The sequence below is a fragment of the Apteryx rowi genome, unplaced genomic scaffold, assembly GCF_003343035.1.
Source record: "Apteryx rowi isolate R43461 unplaced genomic scaffold, aptRow1 scaffold_80, whole genome shotgun sequence".
NCBI classification, from domain to species: domain Eukaryota; kingdom Metazoa; phylum Chordata; class Aves; order Apterygiformes; family Apterygidae; genus Apteryx; species Apteryx rowi.
Window position 1 is genome coordinate 1,263,678 of NW_020451094.1, and position 22,997 is coordinate 1,286,674.

The following is a 22,997-nucleotide window of genomic DNA, read 5'->3' on the forward strand; positions in this document are numbered from 1 at the left end:
AAGCTGCATTGGTGGGTCCCTGTTGGCACAGACCCTGTCGACCTTGACAGATCAAGGCCTCATGTATTGGCATTGGCAGGTCAAGGCCCTATGGGATTGATGGTGACCTCCTTGGTATGAGCCTTGTTGACATTGGTGGGTCAAGACCCAGAGTGATGTCAGTGGGTCCAACTCTAGGAGGCCCCATCAAAGTTGGCAGGTCTAGCCCCAGCAATCCTCAGGAGTGCAGCTCACGTTGCCTGTGGCTGGCTTGTTGGAGAGACTGGCAGAGAAGGGTAGGGAGCTGGGAGGTGGGGGCAAGCACCAGTCCAAAGGCACCACTGTAGACATGAGCGGGAGTTCAGGCAGTCTGCGTCACGAAGGGAGTTGCCTGCTGCAGCTGGGTGTCCCGTCTGCTGCGTGAGGGTGGGTCGGGTGGAGATGGGCGTTGCGGGCAGGGATGGGACCCTTCTTTTGGCTGCCAAAGAGGTGGGTCTGCTGAGGGTCACTTTCCTTTGAAAGATTTGAGAGAGAAGGGGAAGAAGGCATTAGAGAGTGCCCTGTATGGGGTGGGCTGAAGCGGTTTGGCATGCTTGGGGTGGGGAGTGTCAGACCCTGCTCTGGCCTCCCTGCTRATCAGAGCTTTTCTGTGCTGCGGCAGGTACATCATGACAAGTGGCCGGACTATGGAGTCCACCAAGGAATTCTTCCTGAAGCACCGGTATTTTGGCTTAAAGAAAGAAAATGTGATCTTCTTCCAGCAGGGGATGTTACCAGCTATGGGATTTGATGGGAAAATTCTTCTGGAAGAGAAGGGCAAGATTTCCATGGCACCAGGTCTGTGACCAAGAACTGTTCTTAGAGATGCATGGGGGTAGGATGCCTTTGGGTGCAGCGCTGGGGGCAAACATATGTGAGGAAGCTGAGCTGATCCCTCAGTTCACAGTTGCTGAGATGACACCTCACTGCCCTGCCCCATTGGCTCCCTGCAGCTTTATTGCCCAGCTCAGCAAGCAGTYGTTTTTTCCTAGCTTAATTTTCTGCTATGTCAGCAAGCTCAGTCCTCTCCAAAGGGACTGGGATGCCTGAGCCTGCTTCAGGGCAGTTTTTCACGGTATAACTTGGCCCTTGGGTGATGTAGGCTGGGAGGTGTCTTATGCAGCAGGGAGGAGTGGGGAACAACCGCTTCCCGGTGTCCCAGCTCTGTGGAGGAGGAATGTGGGTGACTGAGCAGGACAGCCAGGTAGTGCTGTGGCCCTGATGCTCTCTTCCCTCCCCAGATGGCAAYGGGGGCCTGTATCGGGCCCTGGGTGTGCATGGCATCATGGACGACATGGAGCGGAGGGGCGTGCAGAGTGTCCATGTGTACTGTGTGGACAACATCCTGGTGAAGGTGGCTGACCCCACGTTCATCGGGTTCTGCTTGGAGAAGGGAGCGGACTGCGGCGCCAAGGTATTGTTTGTGGAGGCAGGCGGGCAGCATTCCTTGGGGAGTGGTTCCACCCCGAGCTGCTACGTGGCCTGTTTGTACCACAGGGGATCTGTCCTGCTGCTTGGCCCAGCTTCCCTGGCCCTTCCTTTGCCGATCTGCTACAGTCAAAAGGAAGGACTGAGCACTGGGTGCTCACTCCTTAAATAACAAGTGCTTCTGGAGTCCCACCAGCCCCTCAGRTCTGGTTCTGACTTTGGTCCACATGCCACCTGCCTGCACCTGGCCACCAGAGATGCTGCTGGCAAGACCCAGCTCTCGTGTCTGTGGGCGCTGGGCCRGTTGAAGCCCCGGAGATGCTGTGTGCTGTTCCTTTCCTGCCCTTCAAGAGTCACATGCTGCTGGCACAGCCTCAGGGCTCACAGCTTGTCTGGTCTCCAGGACCAAGAGCTGCTGGGGAGCCTTGGCCTGCCTGGTTCCCACCTGAACTCGAGGAACAGTGGGTAGCTGTTCTCGGGAAGCTCTGGGGAATCTTGGCACCCAGGGACTCTTCTGCAGGCTGCTAGGTGTCCCCGGCTGTGACCTCCTGGGCATCTGACCAAGATACAGTGGGTGCAACTGACTTCTGACGCTGCACCAAGTCTTTAGTCTTGTGTGTACCTTGCACACCCAAAGTTTTTCTTCAGGTTTAGATCAACAGTGAAAGGTGCTGTGCACTTATGTTTGCACTGGGCTGGGTTTGGCTTAGAGCCTGGCCTGGGGAAGAGCTCTGACAAACAGGTGATAGGGCTTGCTGGCCTTGAAGCTCTCCCTGTGCAAGCCGGGGAAAGGGAAAGTAGTTCCTCCTTCTGGCCCAAGTGAAAGAAGGAGAAAATAAACTGTTAAATTAAGAAAGGAGAAAGCCCAGCCTCCCTGAGCACTGCCCTACGATGGCAGAGTGATTCTCAGTTGGACTGGCAGGAATTGGCTGGGGGGGGGGGGTGGCAGTCTGTCAGGTGTGAGGAAGAGGAGGATGGAGGATCTCCACAGACTGCTTGTAGGGTGCTAGCGTATGATCACGTGACGACCAAAAAGGAGCCCTGTGGGTGACAGCTCTGCTGAGACACCAGCCACCTGCTGATGGTGTGCAGCAAGCTGGCTGTTCACGTGTGTGCTGAATGCTAAAAATATCCATGCCCTCTGTCTGCCCCATGAGGGCTTGGTGCTAGATCATTCCTGCGCTTTCTGGGTGTGCCTGATGCCTGTCCCCGGTCCTGGTGTCTCACCACCTCTGGTGACCGTTGCTAGAAGTACAAGGGAGAGGAGGGCTCCAGCATCTGTATCCCTCCCTTTGCCCTGCTTTCTTGCATAGGAAAATGTCTGGAGCTGCTAGATAGAAAAGGATGCATTTGAAGCATGGTGCTTTGGGGGCCTTTTGCTGATTGTGCTTCCCTTGGGCAGGTGGTAGAGAAGACCAACCCCACGGAGCCGGTGGGCGTGGTGTGCAGAGTGGACGGTGTGTACCAGGTGGTGGAGTACAGCGAGATCTCCCTGGCCACTGCACAGAAACGGGGCCCGGATGGACGGCTACTCTTCAATGCAGGCAACATTGCCAATCACTACTTCACCACGTCCTTCCTGAAAGACGTAGTCAAGTATGGGCCTGCGGGGGAGCAGTCGGCTGCTTGCATGCTTGAGAAGGAGCGCTGATGCTGAAGCAGAGCTTGCTCTCTGGCTGCCTGCGCCTTGCTGTCTGTTGCTTAAACTCCAGCTGTTTGTAGGATGTGCATGCTGGGATGAAGTCCATGTGCTCTGTTCTGTGTCTAATGTCTGTCCCCTGCCCTTGCAGCTGCACCCATGACCTGACCCCTGTCTCTGTGCACGATCCCTTCCTCGAGATGAGATTTCCCCCAGCCATTGCTGGCTTCCCTGTGCCAGAACTGAGCTATGCAGGGTCATCTGTAGTCTGGCTGCTGCAGGGATGAGAAACGCGTGTCTTTGGGACGCCTGGGTGTCAGGGGCAGAGCTGCCTTTCTAACGCAGCAGCTGTCTCCAAGCTGGAGAAGCGCCTCCTTGGCTGTGTGAGTGACAGCTCTTTCTTGGCCTCACAGCACTTACGAACCACAGCTGCAGCACCACGTAGCCGAGAAGAAGATCCCACATGTGGACATCACTACTGGGCAGTTGATCCAACCCGAGAAGCCCAATGGGATCAAGATGGAAAAATTCGTTTTTGACATCTTCCAGTTTTCCAAGTATGTCCTTTACTCTCTGCAGTGAGCAGGCTGCTGGCTCTCCCTTGGGAGCTCTGAGACTCTCCAGGGGTGAGGGGGGCTGTGCCCACAGGTGACTCCCTGGGGTCAGGATGGGGTGGAATGCTGTTCAGCAGCAGCAGATAATGTGCCCTGATGTGAGTGGGGATATGAGCAGCAGGAGGGACAGTAGCTGTGTGCCTCTTGCTCAGTCGAGCTTCAGTCACTCCCTGCTTTTTGGCCMTAGCTCCTGGGCCAGAGGGTAGTAGCCTGATATCTCCTGACCCTACAGTCCCTCTGCACTCTTACGATGGCCTCTCCTGGAAGCTGGAGAAGTTGAGTGATGGGGCTGTTTGAACTGTGCTCCAGAGAGCACAACCAGCAGATGCTGTGCTTGCATGTCGTGGTCTCTGTGTCCTGTTCAGTCAGCCCACGTGCCAGCCTCCTCTGTGGACATCTGGGTCCTCTTAGCTCCTTTGTGGTTGTGAGGACAACTGGTGGGTACAGGTTTTAGGGTGTCCATGGCCCTGGCTCCACCARCCTAGTAGCGGAGAAGCCAAAGCGAAAGGGAGCAGGCATGTTTTCTGAACCTGAACTTCCCGTGCCTTGTTCCCTCCCTTCCAGGAAGTTTGTGGTGTATGAAGTCCTGCGTGAGGACGAGTTCTCTCCTCTGAAGAACGCAGACAGCCAGAACGSGAAGGACAATCCCACCACAGCCCGACATGCCTTGATGTCTCTGCATCACCGCTGGGTTCTCAATGCAGGAGGGCATTTCGTGGATGAAAATGGCACACGCATTCCCGCCATCCCTCGGTAAGCAATTGGTCCTGTTACTGTCCTGTGCAGCTGTTTGCCTTCCTATGGGTTATGGCTGCTGGCTTGGATCCTGCCCTCCTGATCTGGGTAAGCTTGGTGAGGAGCTCTCCCCCAGGCAGGAGATCCTTGCGTATTGTGTTTGGGCTGGTATAAAACGTTAGCCCTTCCCCATTTCCACACTCCTAAAATGACATTCCAGCATTGCCTAAAGCCACTATCCGGGGGTCCTGTCTCGTGTCAGCCTGTGCTGTGGCTGGAAGGATGTGCTGTCTCTGAGTCAGCAGAAGCTTTCCTTCTTGTTTCAACCCCTGTGAACCGAATCCTGCAAGTGTCTATTGCACAGTCAAGCTTGGAGGACATGGCTTCCTAAAACCCACACACGCTACCAGACTTGTGCAGCAGCCAGGCTGGGGTTGTGGCATCCCTCAACCGAGAGACTTTCCGCTGCCTCTGAAGCAGCGAGGGAAGGGCTGGAGAATAGCATACCCCACACTTGTTCTTCTGCTCTGTTTTTTCCCATCCTTGTTAACACTTGTTTATTCCCACGTAGTGTCACAAACGGAAGGTCAGATGCCATCCCAGCTGATGTCAATGACAAGTAATTATACAGTGTAGCTGGGCTGCAGTGCATGGTGGCGGGGCTGTGCTTAGGTACTAATGGGCTAGACGAACCGCTGCACCAGGCTGCGGTTGCTGCACAGGCTGTGGCGGGAGCGTGCTGGTGACTGGGCTCYGGTAGTCACTAACAGGATGGATGGGCTCCAGGGTGCATGCTGGGAGTGGGGCATGTCTTACTAAAGGATCCTGTAGATGTTGCTTCTCACGGTAGCGGGTGATATGTAGCATCTGCTAATTCCCTGCACACCTTTCTGCAGAGGCTCGGAGGTACCGTTCAGTAATAACTTCAAAGGTTTTGTGCTGATATGTTGGGGTGGGAGAGGCTTTAGCTGGCCTGGCTCTAGCTGCGCTCCCTCTGCTTGTATCGGGTGGTGACATGGGGGAGCTCAGGGCCTGAAGGGGACATCAGGAGGACCAGGCAGGGAGCTGTCACGTCCATGTGGAGCACACAAGGTCATGGTTATGGCTCCTCCTGCAAGGTGTCCTGCCACAGCCTCTCACCCACCAGAGGCCCAGCATTGAGCCTGCTGGGATTAGTGCTTCTGTCTCCAGAATCAGGGCTGTCCTGTCCCACACGCTACACTCTTGGACAGAGTGTTTCCAAGTGACTAGGCACAGTAAGGATCTGCTGTGTAGCACGTGTGCTTTAGGTACAGCCTCCTGCAGGGTCAGTAGGAGCCAGGGCCTTTGAGCTTGTGGGACTTGGAGTAGAAGGTGGTGTTTCTGCCCTGCAGGGCTCACTAATGCCTGCAAGGATCTGGTAAGGGATTTGCAGCTCACTTAACTTTTTGTTCTGTGTGTAATGTAATCTGGCTAGAGCTTGACTCAACCGGGTTATTTAGCGGTGCAGGGGTTGGCCACCCCCTCCCTGACCTCCCATGGCAGAGCACGCTGGGGCTGTGGGTGTGCTCTGCCGGTCTTGGCAGACCCTGGGGGAGTCGGGATGCGGTGACATCTCCTCCCGCCCAGCACATGCAGGATGGCAGACAGCCTGTTGCTTATTGGAAACAGCTCCCAAAAGTCACCTTGAAGGCAGGATGCTGTTGTGAAATACGCTGGAGTTTCCCTTCTTCCCGGATTCAGTAGTCATCACAATCCTGTGTTCATCACACCACTGCCAGAGTAGCACTGCCTGGTCTAATCCCACCCAGTCCCTTAGCTGGAAACGGCTGTTGTCTCCCAGTGTCTGCCAGCCATCCAGGCAGATTGGTTCCTGAAACTGGATAAAATCATTATGTAAATGTCAAGCAGGCTTTGACATAGCACATGTAGGCCATCAGCTATTTTTTTATGTGACTTCAAGTATTAAGTTTTGAAGATCCAGACCACAAAACCAGTGAAAGCCCCTTGCTAGGTGCTTGGAACCAAAGTTTACAAAGTGTTAAAAAAACTTCTGTAGTAACAGTATATTCTTCTACAGACACGGGGAGCATTGGCTAGGCTTCTAGGACTTCAAGCTGAGAAGTGTCAGTGAGTTGGAGCATAAGAAGGCTTGTTATCTTCCACCCCCTGGATGCCACTTTGAAGAGAAGTCATATCTTCTACTTTTTGAAGCATGCACTTAGATTCTTAACTTTTAATTAAGACTTTGAGTGCTTTCACATGTATAAATAGGCTGTCACCCTAGTTTTTATGTAGGATAAAAGTTGCAGTTAATGGCAACTCTTTTCTTACGAGTATCTTAAAATGAGTCAGACTAAGGAAAATACAAGTGCAAAAACTAGATTAGAATAGGTGAGTTAAGTTGTATTTACTCTCAGCTTAGACTGGCAGAGAGCTGACCTAACGCGTGGCAGCAAGGACAAGCTTAGACCTGAGGAAATTGAGCATTGTCGCAGACAACTTCCTGCAGTGCCTTTCYGGCTGCGATGCCGAGCAGATGTAAAGGGGAGCCCTGGGGTACCACAGTGGCTGCCTGTATGCTCCTCTGTGCTTGGAGCTGTGAGGGCTTAGTGGGACTGTTCCTGATCGGCGAGTCTTGCACGTCGGCTGGGTGGGGGGAGTGTGCGGGGGGCCTTACCAAGGCTTGATAGCAGCGTGACGGGTGTTGCGGGCCCTTCCCAGCAGTGCTGCTGTAGCTGCTCGCCGGCCAGGCCCAGGGCCCGGCGGTGACAGGCAGCCTTAGCGTGGATCTGTGGTTTTTATCACCAGCTCAGACTTGCATCCGACTAGAACTTGTGAACTAAGGAGCTGAAAGCCAGTTGACCTAAGAAGCGAAGGCGGGAGAAGCAGACAGCACTGCAGGGAGTATTTCTGAGCAAGCAGCCAGCCCCAGCAGATATGCTTAACCCTGTTTCCTAAACCTGTGCTTTAAAATGAGAAGCTCGTGAAAAAAGCCTGTTGTGACCAACGAAGCAGGAAGGTGCTCTGGGGGCCCACTGAGCACACCTCTCTCATGTCACAGGCGGTGCAGGAGGAGGAAGGGGTGATTAGTTTACAAGCAGCCTCAAATACAGGGGGGCTGTGGTCCGGAACAGGGGCCTAGATACTGCTCTAGTTTCACAGGTGGAAGGGAACACTGATCCATGGTAAAGCTCCATCTAAAACTCTCTCACCCCCTCGGTTGCTGCTGTTATCTAAACTTGAGCTAGCACCTAAGTGGAGAGTGTGCAAGGCTTGACTAACCTGGGGGAGCTCTGCATTGACGGGGTCTGCGTGGGCTGGCAGCCGCCAGCACCCAGCACACACCAGCCAGCTGCTGACCCAGCGTGTGCTGGTATCTGCAAGATCTCTGGGCCCCGGTCCATTTACTCTGGCATGAAATGACTAATGCTTATGACTTCTCCTTTGCAGTTTGAAGGATGCAAGTGACTTGCCAATCCAGTGTGAAATTTCTCCTCTTATCTCCTATGGAGGAGAAGTAAGTATTCACTCTCCAGGGCTCATTTGCAGATTAGCCAGCCCTGTGGGGGAGACTCACAGGGCACGCGTTCAACAATGACCCGTTTGGACACCCCATGACCCCTGGATAGGGAGGATGGTTAGTGGCAAAAGTGTAACTCAAATTCACTGTGAAGTTTCCCACAGCAGAGTTGGGCTAGTGTCCCCTGAGCCTCCAACACAGGAGTGGTCTCTGTCCTCGAGACTGGAGCCTGTCTGTGACTGGTTCAGCAGATCCACAGAGCAGGTGACACGAGCTGCTGGTTTGCTCTCCAAGAAATGCCAGCCCTTCAGCTGTTGCCTTTCTGCCTTAGAAAGACTGGGCTGGGAGCCTGGGACAGTTGGCGYGGCGCTGGGCAATATTATTGCTAGGCTTCACTGCAGCATAGAGCCCTGCACGTAGCTGGGCTCTTGTACCAGCTTGGAAGAGCTGGCTTAGTTGACAGGAGAAGGAGTAGCTGTAGGGCAGCATCGCTGTGAGCTCTCCGTTGCAGGTGACAGCCCTGCATGAGAGGGGACCCCAGGAGCGAGGCCGTTTGGCAGCCTAGGCTGTACGCTAGCTCCCTGGTGTTTGTCCAGCCAATGACCACTGGCCATGGACAAGCAGCGTTCAGGTTCCTAACAAGCCACTTCTTGCTCTGTTAGGGCCTGGAAAAGTACGTGAAAGACCAAGAGTTTCGTGCACCTTTAATTATCGACGAGAATGGCATCCACGAGCTGGTGAAGAATGGGATGTAGCAGCCGTGGCAGCGAGGCGCCAAACCCCAGCTGTCCCTCTCGGCTGACGAACTGTGAATTCGGACACATGAAGGTTTATAGCTGTAACTGGTAGGGGCTGGCCGTGCTCACTCTGAACTGGTGTGCAGAGGAGGATGTAACCCACTTGGTTCTTGGCATGTTGAGTGCTTCTATTTATATTTTAATTTAAGAAACAAACACTTTATGGGTTCCCCTGCCACGAAGCACAGCTGTGGTGCTGCTAATTGCACTTCAGGCTATGGGCTTTTATTTTTAAATGTGTATATAGTAATAGTCATTGTACATGCAGAAGATTTTTATGGTACGGGGCTAGGGTTAATCTTGAATTTTTATTTTTCTCAAATACACAAGACTATTTTTTTTAATAGGGTCCTTGTTATTGCCCACATCCTCCCTTTTGGTCATCCTTTGTACCTTGCACAACTCGAAGAATCCAATTAAACCTCTGAGTCCCTCCTGTCTGTCATCTGGTGGTGTTTAGTGATGGTGACATTCCTCGGAGGTCTGCTCAGTTCTGCTCTTAGAGCAGACATCCAACTGCTTTGCACTAAGTGCACGGCTTTTCCCAGCACAGCAGAGGTTGCYGCACGGAGCATGGCTCCCGGGAGCAGTCCCAAGCAGGTCCTCTGGCACCAAGCGCTCTTTTAAAAGGTTTCTAGGGGAAACCAAGGGCTGTGCTTTCCTTATGAAGTTCTGCAAATGGCAGCAAGCCTTGAACAGGTAGGAACCGGCAGGAGTCCAGCTCGATCAGCGACCTGGGAGTGAAAGCAGCCAGGCACTGTGACATCTAGCAGAGCCACATGTTGCCTGCTCCCAAGTCCTGCCACAGTCCCTGCCATGAGGTGGGTGCAGCTGCCCTTTACCACTGGGGGAGAGGTTTTTCCCTCKCAGGGCCGGGAATGGGGCACAGACCTCTCCCACTGGGGAAGTGGCCAAGTCCCTGGAGTGCCGAGGCTCCTGTCGGGCAGCCCCGGCTCAGCCTAGCACGTGGCAGAGGCTGCCTCGCCAGGTGGGAAACCACACAGCAGCACCTCTGCGCTGCCAGGTGAGCCCTCTGGAGAGGGGGCCTGCATGGGCACATGGAGACTTTGGCCCGGCACCGCTGCCGGCAGGTTGGCCGCAGCCCAGTGCTGCTGGCCGGGCGCAACCCCCTGGGGCACGTCACTCTGGGGTGGGCTGGGGCCTGGACTTGGCATCCAGAGCTGCGGGGGCCCCGATCCTGCTTCCTCGCCCGCTGTGCCCCGCATGGGGGCCGGGGCTGCACGGGGGGTCCCGGGGCTGCYGCGGCCTGGCAGCTCGCCATGGGCAAGTCGGGCTGCGTGTGGCCGAGGCAGGCTGGCAGTGGGGGGTCCTGTGGGAGATGGGCCGGGATCCCAGCCAGCGAGGACGTGAGGAGCCGCCCGCAGAGTCCCCCGCGGGTGGTCTGCGCCGCTGCCTCCCCATCCTCGTGGGCTCTGTGGAGCCCTGCCGCAGCCACCGTGGGGCTGGGGTGTCCCTGCTCCCTGCGCTTGGTGGGGAGCAGGCGAGGGTGTGCAGAGCTGCACCGCCTGCTCTTCCTCGTCGGCGCAGGGCAGGCACCCCGCGCAGGCAGCTGCCGGCACGCAGCATGGACCGCTTCGGAGAGGATGCGCGTGGCTCTGAGCAGAAGCGAGGGGCTGCACCACCGAGCGGGGAGGAGATGGCAGCTCCAGCTGGCGCTCTGGCAGCGGGGAGGTGGTGTTTGCCTTGGCTGTTTGGGTCTGTTTGCACACCAACACCTTTGCATTAGGTCTTGGGATAGAGCAACATGTCGGTGCCCACTGCCAAGTTATTTCAGCGCTAATTCCAGGTAGCGGGAGGAGCGGAGCAGAGCCGGCTGGTGTTTGTGCTGGTGTGCACGTAGGGGCATGTGTGTGCCGGTGAGCGCATCCCTGTGGGCACACGTCCACGTGCCTGTGTTACAGTGCCCGCATGAGCGTGCACATGTGGGGCAGCACACCTGGGAGCGGGTGCACGGCCCCGCAGCCGGCACTGCACCAGCGCCATCTCCCTGGCACCATCCTGCCTGCCCTCCCAGAAAGCCTGGAGATTCCAAGAGCACTGGAGCCGCTTGCTGTTCTGCCTCGCTTGTCCCCCTCTCCTCCCCCCTCAGCTTCCCCTGTGGAGCTAAAACAGCTGAGCTCTGCTGTTCGTGAGCCCGGCTGGCACGTGCACCCGGGTGCGAGTGCACCGGTGCACGTTGGAGAGGTGCGTGCAGCATGGCGTGGGGGCACCGGGCTCGCCCCAGACCCCGCGGTGAAGGACCCAAAGGCTTTCTCCCTGGCATCCCTCTCGGACCCGCTCCAGCACTGGCTCTGTGGGGCTCCCAAAACGGCAGCGCCCCGCTGCAGCAGCCCGCGGGCCCCCTGCCCGCCCAGGGCTGGTGGCAGCCACGAAGTCCCTCGTTACGTCGCTGGCGCCCTGCCGGGCGGTTCGTGGCCTTTTCTGCCTGTGACTCAGTGTTTGTCTGGAGCCCAGATGAGCTGGGAGCTGGCGCGAGGGTTTGTTTGGGGGTTTTGCAGCAAGGCTGCAGCCCCGCGACAGGCGCCTGCTCTGGCTTCCCGTGGCGGGGATGCGGGGACGTGGGGTCCTGCTCCATGCTGCCCCGGGAACGGCCAGGGACGCGGTGCCCGGTTTGCGAGCCGCGATGGCGGGGAGGTGTGGGCTGGCGGTACTGGTGCTGGGGCTGCTGGTGTCCGGCGGCACACGTACGCGTGTGCTCCCGGTGGCGGTAGGGCTTGCTTCCCCGGTGAAGTCCCGGCCTTCCTTGCAGGCCACGCACAGGAAAGCTGTTCCAGGTTGTTCGTGGGGTGCGTTTGGCTCACTGGCTCTGCTGCTTCTCTCTCCGTGAACGCTGCAGCCTCTGGCAGCTGCTGGGCTCGCTGGCTGCTCTGGGTGCTGCGTTCGGGGAGAGCAGCTCTTCGCYGGCTCCTTCCTGGGGGCGCTCCGGGCGCAAGGCAGCTCCGCTCCCGGCCTCCCCAGGAGACGTCCTGCAGTCCCGGATGTGTGTGTACAGAGCAGGGTTTGTGCAAGCACAGGAATGGGAATAAGGCACTGCAATCCACCAAAGCCGTCCCTGGCACATCAGAAAAGGAGCCGACGTGGGGCTAGCAGCTGCCCTTGCAAAAAGCAGCCTGAGAAAAAGCTATTTGGCTGCCCTGGGGGTGGGGAGGATGCAGCTTTCCATGGGGGGAGACCCAAACGGCCCGATTCCCACTGCGCATCCTGCTGAAGCCTCCTCCAGCCCCGTTTCTCCGCTGCTGTGCGGGGCAGCGCCAGCCCCTGCTGCCGCGGCCTCCGCTGGGCACGCGCTGGGTGTCGTCGGCCTCACGCCAGGGAGCCCAAAGGGGCCGGTGCAGGCTGCTCGCGGCCGCGCTCCCCTCGAGCCTCCGTCCGCGCGCGGGGTGGCGGCCTAAAACTCAGCTGAAAGAGTAGTTTGAAATACTAGTGATTGGTTTTTTTAATTTTGCATTTTTAACTATTGCACAAAAATTTATTTAAACCAATTATTATTATCTTATCAGTGCTGTGTTATGTAGTCAGTGGCCACGGGACCAAGCTAGTGCCTGGAAATGAGGTAAAAACTCAAATTCAAAGTGCAGTTGGGGGAGCTTGAGCTTTCTCTTCCATGCAACCTCCGGGTGGCAGRTTTGTTTTCCCTGCGGGAGTCTCGGCCGCTTTATTTGCTGAGCGAAGACCCTTGCGCGTGGAGGATCCCGGCGGCGGGAGGCCCGGCGCGGGGCCGCCTGCGTGGGGACCTCTGGGGAGGCGCCAGGGCCGGCAGCCCACGGCCGCGGGCCCCTCCGCCGCCCACGCTCTCCGGGCACGCGTCCCGCGCGTGGGGAGGGAGGGAGGTTTCTGGGCCGGCACGCGTGGGCCCGGACAYGTGTGCTGTCCCGCTGCGGAAGGGGCAAGCGCCAGAAAGAAAAACGCTGCCTATTGCTTTAAGCGCCCTCACTGGCCGCGGGTATTTTTTTATTTTTTCTCTCGCGCTATGAATGGGTTTTGCTGTAAATTATAGCTTTGCACACATTCCCTCGGGTTGAGGAAAATAACCTCCGCAGAAAAACCAGCTTRGATTGGTGACTGGCTCCCCCTCTCTGCTCCCTAATTGAAACCAAATGTGCAATATGTTGGATTGTGGGATTTCTGGCCGGCTCCCAGGAATCCGCAGAATGCACAAGCGCTCTCAAAGGCATCTTGCATCAGCCCGGGGAAGTTTGCTCCTCGCCTGGCTCCTCCGGCCGGGGCGAGGGGCGAGGAGGCTGCCCGCCGCGCCAGCGTGCCCGCCCGGCCCCCGGCTCGCCGCCACGGTGAGTCGCTTCGGGGCGCGCGGGGAGACGCTCGCCCCCGCGGCGGGAGGGGCCCCGCGTTCCCGGGGGGCAGGCGGCGCCAGGACCCCCTTGCTCTGCGGCGGGTGGCCGGATCCCCCCGTGGAGGGGCCRGGGAGCGCCCGGAGGCCGCCGGCGTGGGTTTGGTCCCGGCGGTTCCCGTGGGGCGGCCTCCCTGCCTGGGGTGATGAAATTTGGCCCTTCCTCTCCCGACGCCCCCCYGTTCTCCCTCTCTCCCTCGTGATGGGCTGGCGTTTCCTGGTGCGTCTCTCCTTGGCTCCCGCGCGTGTTGCTGTTGGCAGCACCGGTGTCGGGGCTGGCCGGCCAGCAAGGCCCCGCCGTCCCCGGGGTCCCCGCCTGGGCGCGGGGTCGCGCCGTGGGGCCGGGCGCTGCCGAGCATCCCACCCCGCATCCTGCTGCCGACGGGTCCCCGGGGGCGATGCCGTGATGTCACGCACCACGGCACGGACCGGCAAGGGGGCGCGCGGGCTTTCGGCTGGTGGAGACCCTTGTGGGGTGCAGCCGGCCGGCCGGCCGCCGTGGGTCTCTCCCGGGCAGTTGGCAGCGGTGGGGACGTGCTGGGGCGCTGCAACGTCCCCAGCCGAGCAGGCTAGTCCGTGCTGGGGAGGCGCTTGCAGCTGCAGAAAATGGGGCTGCATGCAGCGCGGCGAAGGTCTAAAATGGCATTTTTGGGGGCAGGGGGACTACGGGTCCCGGCATGCTGCGGTGCGCCCCTGCGGAGGCTGCGCTGGCGGCACGGCATGCCGGGGGCTGTAGTGCCGGCCAGGCTGGGGGTCCCCAGCCCCCGGGCCCAAAGCGCCACGTGTGTCTGGGGCTGCGGCGCGCGGGGTCTCGTCCTCCTGCGTGGCCTCGGAGCATCCCGCTGCGGCTTGGCACAAGGGGGGGCTGACGGCTCCTCGCAGGCAGCACGGGTTGGTGGGAGCTGGCCGAAACCCAGCCCGGGGCTACTGGCGGGGCGGATGCGCGGGGGGTCTCCCCATTCGTGGGGGAGGCCACAAGGCCCTTTGCTTTCCGCTGGGATTAGGCTTTCCACAAGGGTGCAATAAGGAGAACGATGAATTTACTCAATGAGAGCCCTTGTGCGTGAAGGCACACGGGGCTCAGGAGAGCGCCTGGTCCAACCCCCCGGGGGCCGCGGAGTGCCGGCTGGCGCAGCAGCACCCTGCCCCAACCTGGCCCCTCTGCCGGGCACCGATTAGGCTGACAGAGGAAAGGATGATTTTCCTCTTCGTTGCGCTGTGCTTTGCAAAACCAGCCACAAACACAGCCAGGCCCTGTGCTGGGGTCCCCGTTCCCTGTGCACTGAGGCTAGCGCAGGCTCGTCCCCTCGGGCGCGACGGTCCCCTTTGCAGGCGAGGACGGGGTGGCACCGCGCGGCCCAGCGCAGGCGATGCTCCAGCCTGGCACCTCGGAGCGGTGCGACGGTCCCTTTAGAGGTGCCAGAGCTGCCCGGCGCCGTGGCACTAAGGCGGGGAGTGCAGGGCTGGTTCCTCGGGCCCCCAGTGAGATTTTCCCTCGTTCACCCCCGCTTCCTGGAGGTGCTCAAGGCATGCAAAAAAAAAGCATCCCGGGGTGCAGACGAGGAGTTTCTGGCATCGGCAGAGCCAAGCTGCCTTGGCAGCGGGAGCGTCGCTGGAGCCTGCGCCTCCCTCCCACCCGTAAGTCACCGAACGGCGCCCGGGATGCCAACGACTCGGCCTTGGCACCTGGACCGCATGCCAGGACCGACTGCTCCGCATGGAGGGTGGGGAATGGGGAAATTGCTTCCCTCCAGCAAGCCCAAAGCAGTTTCCGAGCAGCCCTGACGGCAGGTTTTGCCCGGGAAGGTCTGCCCTGTGTTAGCCATGGCAAGTCACGGCTGCCCACRGGAGCCCATCCCGAGGGGCAAGTGTCTCCTCTTCTTTTAACTGCGTGTGCTGGGGGGGAGAGAGGTGCTACTAAGCAAACACAGGTTTAATTTTCTTTCCCTAATTTTCCCTGGCAACTTCACGTAGAACCAGAGGGGAAAGGGAGGTGGGGGGGAGAAAAGGGAAGAAGAATGCTCAAAACTAAGCAAAAGGTGCCAGGAAGAAACACTGAAAATGTTGTGCAGTAAAAATTTCCAGTGTTTGAAATTTTCAGCAAACATTTTCAGACAAAATGTAGCGAAGCCATCCCTCTTTCAAAGCTGGTGGAGCAAAAATGATTTCCAGCTGTTTTGCCAATAACTCGTAGCCTGTTTGACCAAATGCACCTTTGCCCGGAGCCCCAGCGCATGAGTCATTGTCTTCCCGCTGTCCCCCCGGATCCCAGCGCCGCCGTGCGAACAAGGCGCGTTTCACCGTGGCTGCAATGAGAAAGTTTCCTTATATTAGRCTAAATGTAAATCCCTTCCCTTTGGGAGATTACAGCATCTGGTATCCCGATGCTTAAAGAGTTTACTCAGACTGAAAGAATAGTGGGAAAAAATATCTGTGGACATTTTTTGGACTACAAAAGGAAATTGAGCGTTTTAGTGCTGCAGAAATTGGCTGTGATCAAATATGAGCCTTGTGGATACTTCTCACCAATTTTGAGCTATGTAGTTGAAATTATCATTTGCAACCGAGCTAGCTGGCAAGTTAGCCTGGTTACCTAAACTTTCCAAGCTGGGGATAGAAAAAAATGCAACAATATATGTGCATCCCCCCCCCCCGAAAGGAAAAAAAATCAATATAAAGCAGCATGTTTATTTGCAATTTGTTTATTGCATAGCAGCATTTTTATTTGCATCGTGTTTTAGCAGAGGCGCCCAATGAATCCGGTGGCTAACCACCAGGATGCAAAGTGCCGATTTTGAATATTTGGTGGGAAGTGATAGTGACCAAAGATTTAGTCACTGACATACATCCCGTCATTTCTGAAGGCCAGAAGAGGTGTTAGCATCTCTCGGTCTGACCTGCCTCCTCCCCGAATAACCCCTCGGGGCCGGGCGAGCGGAGGGGCTGGGGTGCCTCTCCCCAGCATGGCTCCTCCGGAGCAAGCGGCGGCCGCTTTGCGGGCCTCCTCCTGCACTCCTAGCAACGTGTCGTGTCGGCAGCGCGGCGAAGGCGTTTGCTGGCGCGCGCCGGGGGGAGGCTGCCCTTTGCCGCGGCCGGCCCCGCCAGCCGCCCTCCGCCGCCACAAAGGGCCGCTCTGTCCCGGCAGCGCCCGGCCAGCGCTAAAGCAATCCGCCGAGGAAGCCGGAGCAGAAGGCCCGGCCAGAAAAAGCAGCCCAGGCTTGCAAATATTTATATCGCACACACCTAAGGTGTATAAATATGCCCGCGAGCTTCCCAGAAGAGCCACTTAGGCTCCCGACGCAAAGGGCTCTGAGCTGCACTCTCCCAGCCCGGCTCACACAGGTGAGACGTAACCGCAGGGTTAAACGGGGCGGAGGTGAAGCCTTAGCCCGCTGCACGCAGGGGTCTGGGCGAGCCTGGGCGTCGCAGGGCAGCACCGTCGCGGCACCCTTGCCCCGGCTGCCCTCGTGTCCGTGGCAAAGAGCAGCCCGGGTTTGGCCAGCGAGCTGGGCTGCATCCAGCGGCACGTGCAGGGAGCACCCCCGCGGGGCGCGGGCGGCCGCGCTGGGAGCAAGGACAGCGCCTGTGATGGACTGGCTGGTTTCGGGGCGGATTTGGGCTTTCTCCTGGCGTTCGTTGCTCCAGAGGGGATGGGTTTTCCATTGCTCAGCAAGCGAAGGTTGACCCGCGGTGGCTCTGTAGCAGCACCCATGGGAGAAGGCTGTGGCTGGCGTGCATGTCAGGGGGAGGCTTTCCCCCAGGCTCCAGTCCACCCCAGATAATTATCAGAGAATTATAATTATTAGTAATACCTCGGCCACGCTGTCTGGCAGCTGGCACAGAGCTGGCTGCCATCCGCCCGCTCGTGTAACGGCATGCGCCCCTGGGAGCCGCGCGCAGGACCCCCGCGGCTATTTGAGCAGGTCCCAGAGCCTGGATCTGGCCAGGAAGCTCATCCCTGCAGCATCTCCAGCCCAGCCCGAGACCGTGTTGAGTCAGAGCTGCCATAACGTTTCATGGCTTGTGGGAGACGTTTCCCGTGAGAGTCCCATTGGGGCAGCGAGGGGCTGTGCCGCGCGTGGGCTGGACGCGGAGGTGGTCGCGCCGGTGCCTGCTGGCCTGGCTGAGCCCAAAGGCACGTCCCGTGCCCCGCTCGCCCCGGCAGCCCAGGGCTGGCAGCATGGCCAGCCTGCTCGGGGCCGGGAGGCGCCCGGCACTTTTGTTCGCTATTTTAAAACAAAACCAGGTTTTTTTTCTGCATTTTGTTTTTGCTTTTCATTCCCAAGGATCTTCATCTCCRGCCACACAGTTCAAACAAATCCAGACAAACTCTTGTGTTCGCTCTCTTGCGACCACAGTAAATGGCTGGGGTTTAGCCACTTTTTTCATCCAGCTACCGCAGCAGCGCGCCAGCCCTCGCGCCAGGGCTCCATCCCGCGTGGTGCACGATGGGGGGCTGCTCTTGCATGCTCATACGAGGCGGTGGCCCATTTCTACCCACCCATGGTGCACCCCGGACCCTCCRCCACTGAGGGACAGCCAGCACCAGGTTGGTTTGCTAGTACTCGGCTTGGCTTAAAACGGATTTGCTGCAAAAGAGGGGCCGGGGAAGAGTCCCTGCACCCCAAAGCATCTGTCCCTGGGGTGGCAGGAGGGGGAGCAGAGAAGGGTGTATCTGAGCTATTGGCAGCAATCAGCCAAAAAGGTGCCTGCCTGAACCCGCCAGGCCGCCTGAAGGGGTCCGCGCCRACCGCCTCGCCGTGGCACCTGGGGCCAGGGACGCTGTCCTCAGCGTGCGTTTGCGTAGCTGCGGCAGTGCTGGCTTTTCTGTTGCTTCCTCACCGTGGCCTTTGCAGGGGTAGAAGTGTTGCCTGTTTGGGAGTGCTGTAAGCCATGGTTTGATGTGGGTCTCATCCCAGCCTGCCCCTTTGCCCTTCCRGTGACAGCATGGCCGTGGGAGAAGGTCAGAGCCGAGCTGTCCTGCAGTGGGCACCTGGGGATGTTGGCTCTGTCACCCGAGTCGTGAAACAGCCTGGGGAGGCCATGAGTAAGGTTTGCAAAGACACATGTCTCACTGGCACCCATAGGAGCCAGGCATGCTCCTCGGGAACAGCTTGTGAGCTCCCTGTGCACCAGTTCGCCTGCCTTGTCTCATGGGGATGGGACCACCTGGTCAAACCTCTGCAGCACAGGCCTTCAGGTGTCACCTGTCACCTCTGCACTGAGCCTAGTAACCTGCATTAGAGAAAAAGGATCTGCAGCCTCGGGAGAAAGAGGGTTTCCCTTGTTTGGGCTCCYGCGGCGCCCACAATCTGTGGCGTAGCTGCGTGAGGTGGGTGTGAGGTGCAGAGATGTTCTCYGTGGTGCAGCCCAGCTGCTTCCAAGCATTTTGGTGCCTTGCCTGGTTAGCAGCCAAGCCGGCAGAGGCTCCCAGTCTAACCAGCACCACGGGAGCCATCCATCTTCCCCCACTGAGCCGAGCTTCTGAGGGTTTCATCTAGACAGCAGTGCCCATTAGCCAAACTGTGGGTTTAATCTTGAAGTTACCCTGTAAGGTGGTAGGTCTCTGGGAGGTCTATAAGAGGGGCACTCGCTCTGTAAGGTCTGTAAGGGGGATCTACAGGGCTCTGGATCACTGCCTCTGTGCCAGCTTGGAGACCTGTTAACACAGATGAGATTTCCCTGGCCATGCTGGGCCCTGGGCTGTGACTTACGCCAGCATTGAAGTGCAACCAGCTCCTATCTGGCCTTTAACCCCTCCAGGTTAGCAGGTTATTTGTCCAGATGTTAACATGCATACAAACTAGATTATTTTAATCTTTTTTAAAGATTCTTTCAAAATCGCTGTGCCTGTGGCGCTGGGGTCGGTTCTTGATGCCTCAGAGGCCAGGCATGCCTCGTGGCGTGGGGCTGGAGGGTTTCCGAGCGAGTGGGTCCACGCGGGGGACATGCTGTCCTGGGCTGTGCATGCTGACTGCCACGCTGGCTCTGATCCTTTCCGTGGAGCAGCATCATCCTGTCCCCAGCACGCACCGACACCAGCCGCTGCCCCTGCTCAGACGTACCACTTTCCTTCCTGTTCCACGCCATCCGATTGTTGATCTTTCTTTTCTTCAAATTGCCCACCAGAAAGCCTGAAATCCTGCTGGGCCCTGCTCCCCCTTTTGCAATCCCGCCTGTGCTCGCCACTCTCTGCACGTCCTCGTACATAATTGCTGGCGGCTCCGGACGGCTCCAGCCTGTCCCCGAAGCGCTCCATGGAGAATTGAGCAGGACGCCTTGTCTCAGCGCCCTGCGCGACTCGCTGCTGCGGTCACAGCTGGCCCCGAGCTCTGGGAGGCATCTGCGCCACGAGGTCTGGCTTTCTCCTGGGGTGCCCCRGCACTTGGCTCCCAGCCAGGGTGGGTGACAGTTTTATAAGCTATGCTGCCTTGGCTGGGTGCCCGTCCCCTTCGCCGCCGGATCTAATGAACTCCTTCTGSCAGAGCCTGAGAAAACCGCGGCTGGGAGGTGCCCCGGAGGCCCCCGGCGGCCCTGCTGTGCCGGCCGGGGCCACAGCACCTTGCGCTCTCTGGCACCAGAGGTCTTGGCCGTGGCGCCGGCGCTGGCTCCCGTCCCAGCGCCGGGTGGTTCGCGGGGTAGCCCCGGCGCAGTGGCCTGCAGCGGGCCGTAGCGCTCACCCGCACTGCTGGGGCTCCTTGTCTCTGCAGCATCTTATCGGGGTCCTTGTAGGCAACGCTCACCTCTTCTCAGTTCATCTGGGAGTTTGCCATGGCAGGAATGAAAACTGCTCAGCCATGGAGAACTGTCGGAATAAATACACTATAAATCACGGGCAATTATCTGTGATTGTCTCTCCTGAGCCAGAAGGCAAGGAAACTGCGTTTTGCAATGTGTTATTATTTTGTTACATGATGAGGTTGTGCAACATCTTGCTTTCAAAACCTTCTGAGGACAGGGAGGCCGGTCAGAGTGTTTCTGGAGTGATATCAAGCTAGACGGCGCCGTCCCTGAGCAGGGCTGCTGGAGGCGTTGCGTGGTTCCCGCGGCCCTTCTGAGCTGTGCTTCCCAAGCCGACGGCACGTGTCCTCCCCGCTCGCTGGTCTGAYGAGCTCGTCGGGTCCGGGCATGGCGTGGGGGCCACGTTAGTGGGTGCACCAGCACGGCCCTGCGCCGCTGAGGTTGAGGGAGTGCTGGCAGCAGGGGCATGGGAGATGGGGACGGCTCTGACCACTCTCGCGGAGATGTGCGGGCCAGGGCTCCCTCCTGCGTCGAGGCCAAGGGGGACCCTTGCATGGGGCTGGTGGCTCTGGGCCACCGCGGCGCAGCCTGGTGTCTCAGCGTGACGAGTCCCGGCTCTGTCTCCGCAGGCTCCGGGGCCAAAGCACTGCCGACATGGCGGCCCTCCCCAGCCCGGCCCTGCTGCCACTCCTGCTGCTCCTCAGCATCCCGCGGGCTGCGAGAGCCCAGGTGAACCCAGGTAAGCGAGGCGAAGGCCGGGCGGCTGCAATAGCAGCGGGGCGCGTGTTTTCCATGGTTGTGGTCCTGCCAGGTAGAGGCCAAGGCTCGCATGCAGGAGTCTCCTCCTGCGTGACAACGGGGTCGCGTTGTTTCCAGGATCTCAGGGGCTTCCCCGGCTCTGGGAGCGGGGCAGTGCCTGTACGGCCCCACGCCTGCCTGGGATTCGGGGTGGCAGACGGCGGGGCGGTTGGCCAGGGTTGCTGCAAGGGCCTTGTCAGTCCTGTGAGCAGGAGTCCCAGGACAGGGTGCTCGCTCTTGGGTGCACACCAGCAAGGTCATGCCGCTGTCTTGCACGTCCCCATCACCGCCAGTGACCCAAAGAGCACCTGTCACTAGCCAGTATGCCCTGATCCTGACCCATTCGGCGTCACACAGCTCGGTATGGGCTGCCTCACGGTGCACGGGGCGTTCAGGCTAGGGCAAAGCTGCAGGCAGAGCCCCAGCCTCTGAGTGGGAGCCCTTGTGCGTTCGGGGCTAGTAGATCCAATTTGGGTTAGGGTTAGAGCAGTGCAGGAGAAGGGAAGATGCTGTTTCCTGCTGCTGCAAGGTGCTTCGTTAGCAGTTTCGCAGACAACCAAGACTGGCTTTAGTAAAGAGACTTGCCGAGGTGCCTGGATTCTGGTCAGAAACGGTTTCTTCTGAAACCTCCAAAAAACTGGGTTGAATGTCAGCAAGAAAATCCCATTAAAATGATTGCATCTGCAGGGCTCATCCCCCTTCTACCCTTCTCCCCCACGCTGCATGGATGAACGCAGGGCTCAGACTCCTTCAGCACGCTGGGGCTTTCCTGGAGGCCTCCCTGCAGCCAGTCCCTTCAAAGGCTTATTCCATCCCTGGAAAGAGTTTGCTGGGTCTGCCCTGGAGGCTGCAGAGCACTAAATGAAGCAATCCCGTTTCCTCTGCAGCTTTGGCTTTGCCTGGCTAGGATGGTTATTAACTAGGGCCAAGAAATGGTCCCCAAGAAACGGTCACAGCAGGGCTTGCTTTGCATTCAGTGAGGTATGCAATGCTATTTAAATGGAAATTCAGTGAGAGCTGCGCTCTGCAGAGCATTGCAAGCAGTGTTGCAGAGCCAGAGATAGGAAAGGGCACTCCACACAATGCTGACACTGGTGCTAAGGATGTGCCCGCTCCACTGTCACGTGTATGAGCCTGAGATGTGCATCACCAAAGCCGCGTTGCTGGAGCTTGTTCCTCCACTGCCGTGGTGCTGTCTGGAGCCACAAATCCCTGTACAACAGCAGCCTGGGCTATCCCCGTGCTCCGCAGAGGCCTGCCCCTGCGCAGGGGGATGGAGGCCGGGCTGCCGCAGCCTGGGCTGAGACAGGCTTTGAGAACTTGCTCCTGCTCTGCAGCAAGGTCCGTGCCCAGGACATCCAGGAGGACTCATTGCAGGTGACTTCCCAGCTGGCAGCTCACCCAGTCCTACCCCAAGGTGCCACCTTGACATGACAGACACGGCACGGAGATATTTATGTTAAAATGCAGGGGAAGGTATAATTTGGTGGCTGCAGAGCGAGAGCCAGAAGTGCTAAGCGAGGCCCCTGTGCACCATGCAGCCTCTCCACAAACTCCCTGGGATCCCGCATGCCATGCAGGAGGTGACAAACGCTGCCTTGTGGCGTGGGGACAGCGATGGGTGCTCCGGGCTCCTGGGCGGCTCTGCACGCTGGGGCACGTGGTCCTTGCCGGCTGCAGCACAGGGTGAGCTGCAGTCTGCGGGGCAGGAGGGTGTCCCAGCCGCCGCTGCAGCGTCGCCTCGGCCCTTGGCCTCTGCATGGCTGTTTGCTTGGGGGTGGTTTGTGGAGGGAGCTTTGCGGGCTGGAGCCGGTGGTGAGACAGCAAACATCGCCAAACAAGCTGCTCTTTCAGTAGCGCTCTTGGCAGCCAGGCGTGAAAAATAACTCCTGGGAAGCGGCGCTGTATGCGGTGCCCAGGGAGCTGGCTGCTGCCCGGGGGACACAGTGAGGCACCACAGGCACCGGGTACTTTTCCACTCCTGGCCGAGGGCTGCGTGGGCACTGGAGGAGCAGGGCCCGGCAGCAGTGCTGGCGTGCAGGAGCTGCTGGGTGCCCGGGGCTGCAAGCAGGGGCTGCAAGCCAGTGCCGGCAGCGATGGTGAGCGCACTGATTGCTTGGCCTGCTTTTATCCCTCGCTCCTCCAGGCAGCTGGGGGGAGCAGGCAAGACGGCTGCAGCCAAGAACAGGTTGCTGCATGTGTTTTTTCAGGTGAACTGATCTGGACTGAACCCTCTGGGTCCCCCCAGAAGAAGGAGTGCACAGGCAGAGCGGCGGCAGCCCACAGGCTCCCACGCTGCCCCTGCTGAAATGCTTTTCAGCAAGGCTGAAGGACTCTTCATGTGGTCCCAGCCTTT

At 58.7% G+C, this 22,997-nt stretch overlaps 1 protein-coding gene across 2 annotated transcripts; it reads left to right on the plus strand.

Annotated features, from left to right (window-relative positions):
- Positions 1-461: 461 nt before the first annotated feature.
- UAP1 (UDP-N-acetylglucosamine pyrophosphorylase 1) lies at positions 462-9,178 on the plus strand. 2 transcript variants are annotated; one of them, XM_026089122.1, is made up of 8 exons: positions 585-816; positions 1,260-1,432; positions 2,849-3,042; positions 3,499-3,642; positions 4,264-4,452; positions 5,006-5,053; positions 7,867-7,933; positions 8,599-9,178. In XM_026089122.1, the coding sequence occupies exons 1-8, from the start codon at positions 648-650 to the stop codon at positions 8,689-8,691; spliced, it is 1,077 nt and encodes a 358-aa protein (XP_025944907.1). In that variant the 5' UTR covers positions 585-647; the 3' UTR covers positions 8,692-9,178. The 2 variants fall into 2 exon arrangements, with proteins under 2 accessions (XP_025944906.1, XP_025944907.1); XM_026089121.1 differs by lacking the exon at positions 5,006-5,053 and having other exon boundaries at positions 462-816.
- Positions 9,179-22,997: the final 13,819 nt, after the last annotated feature.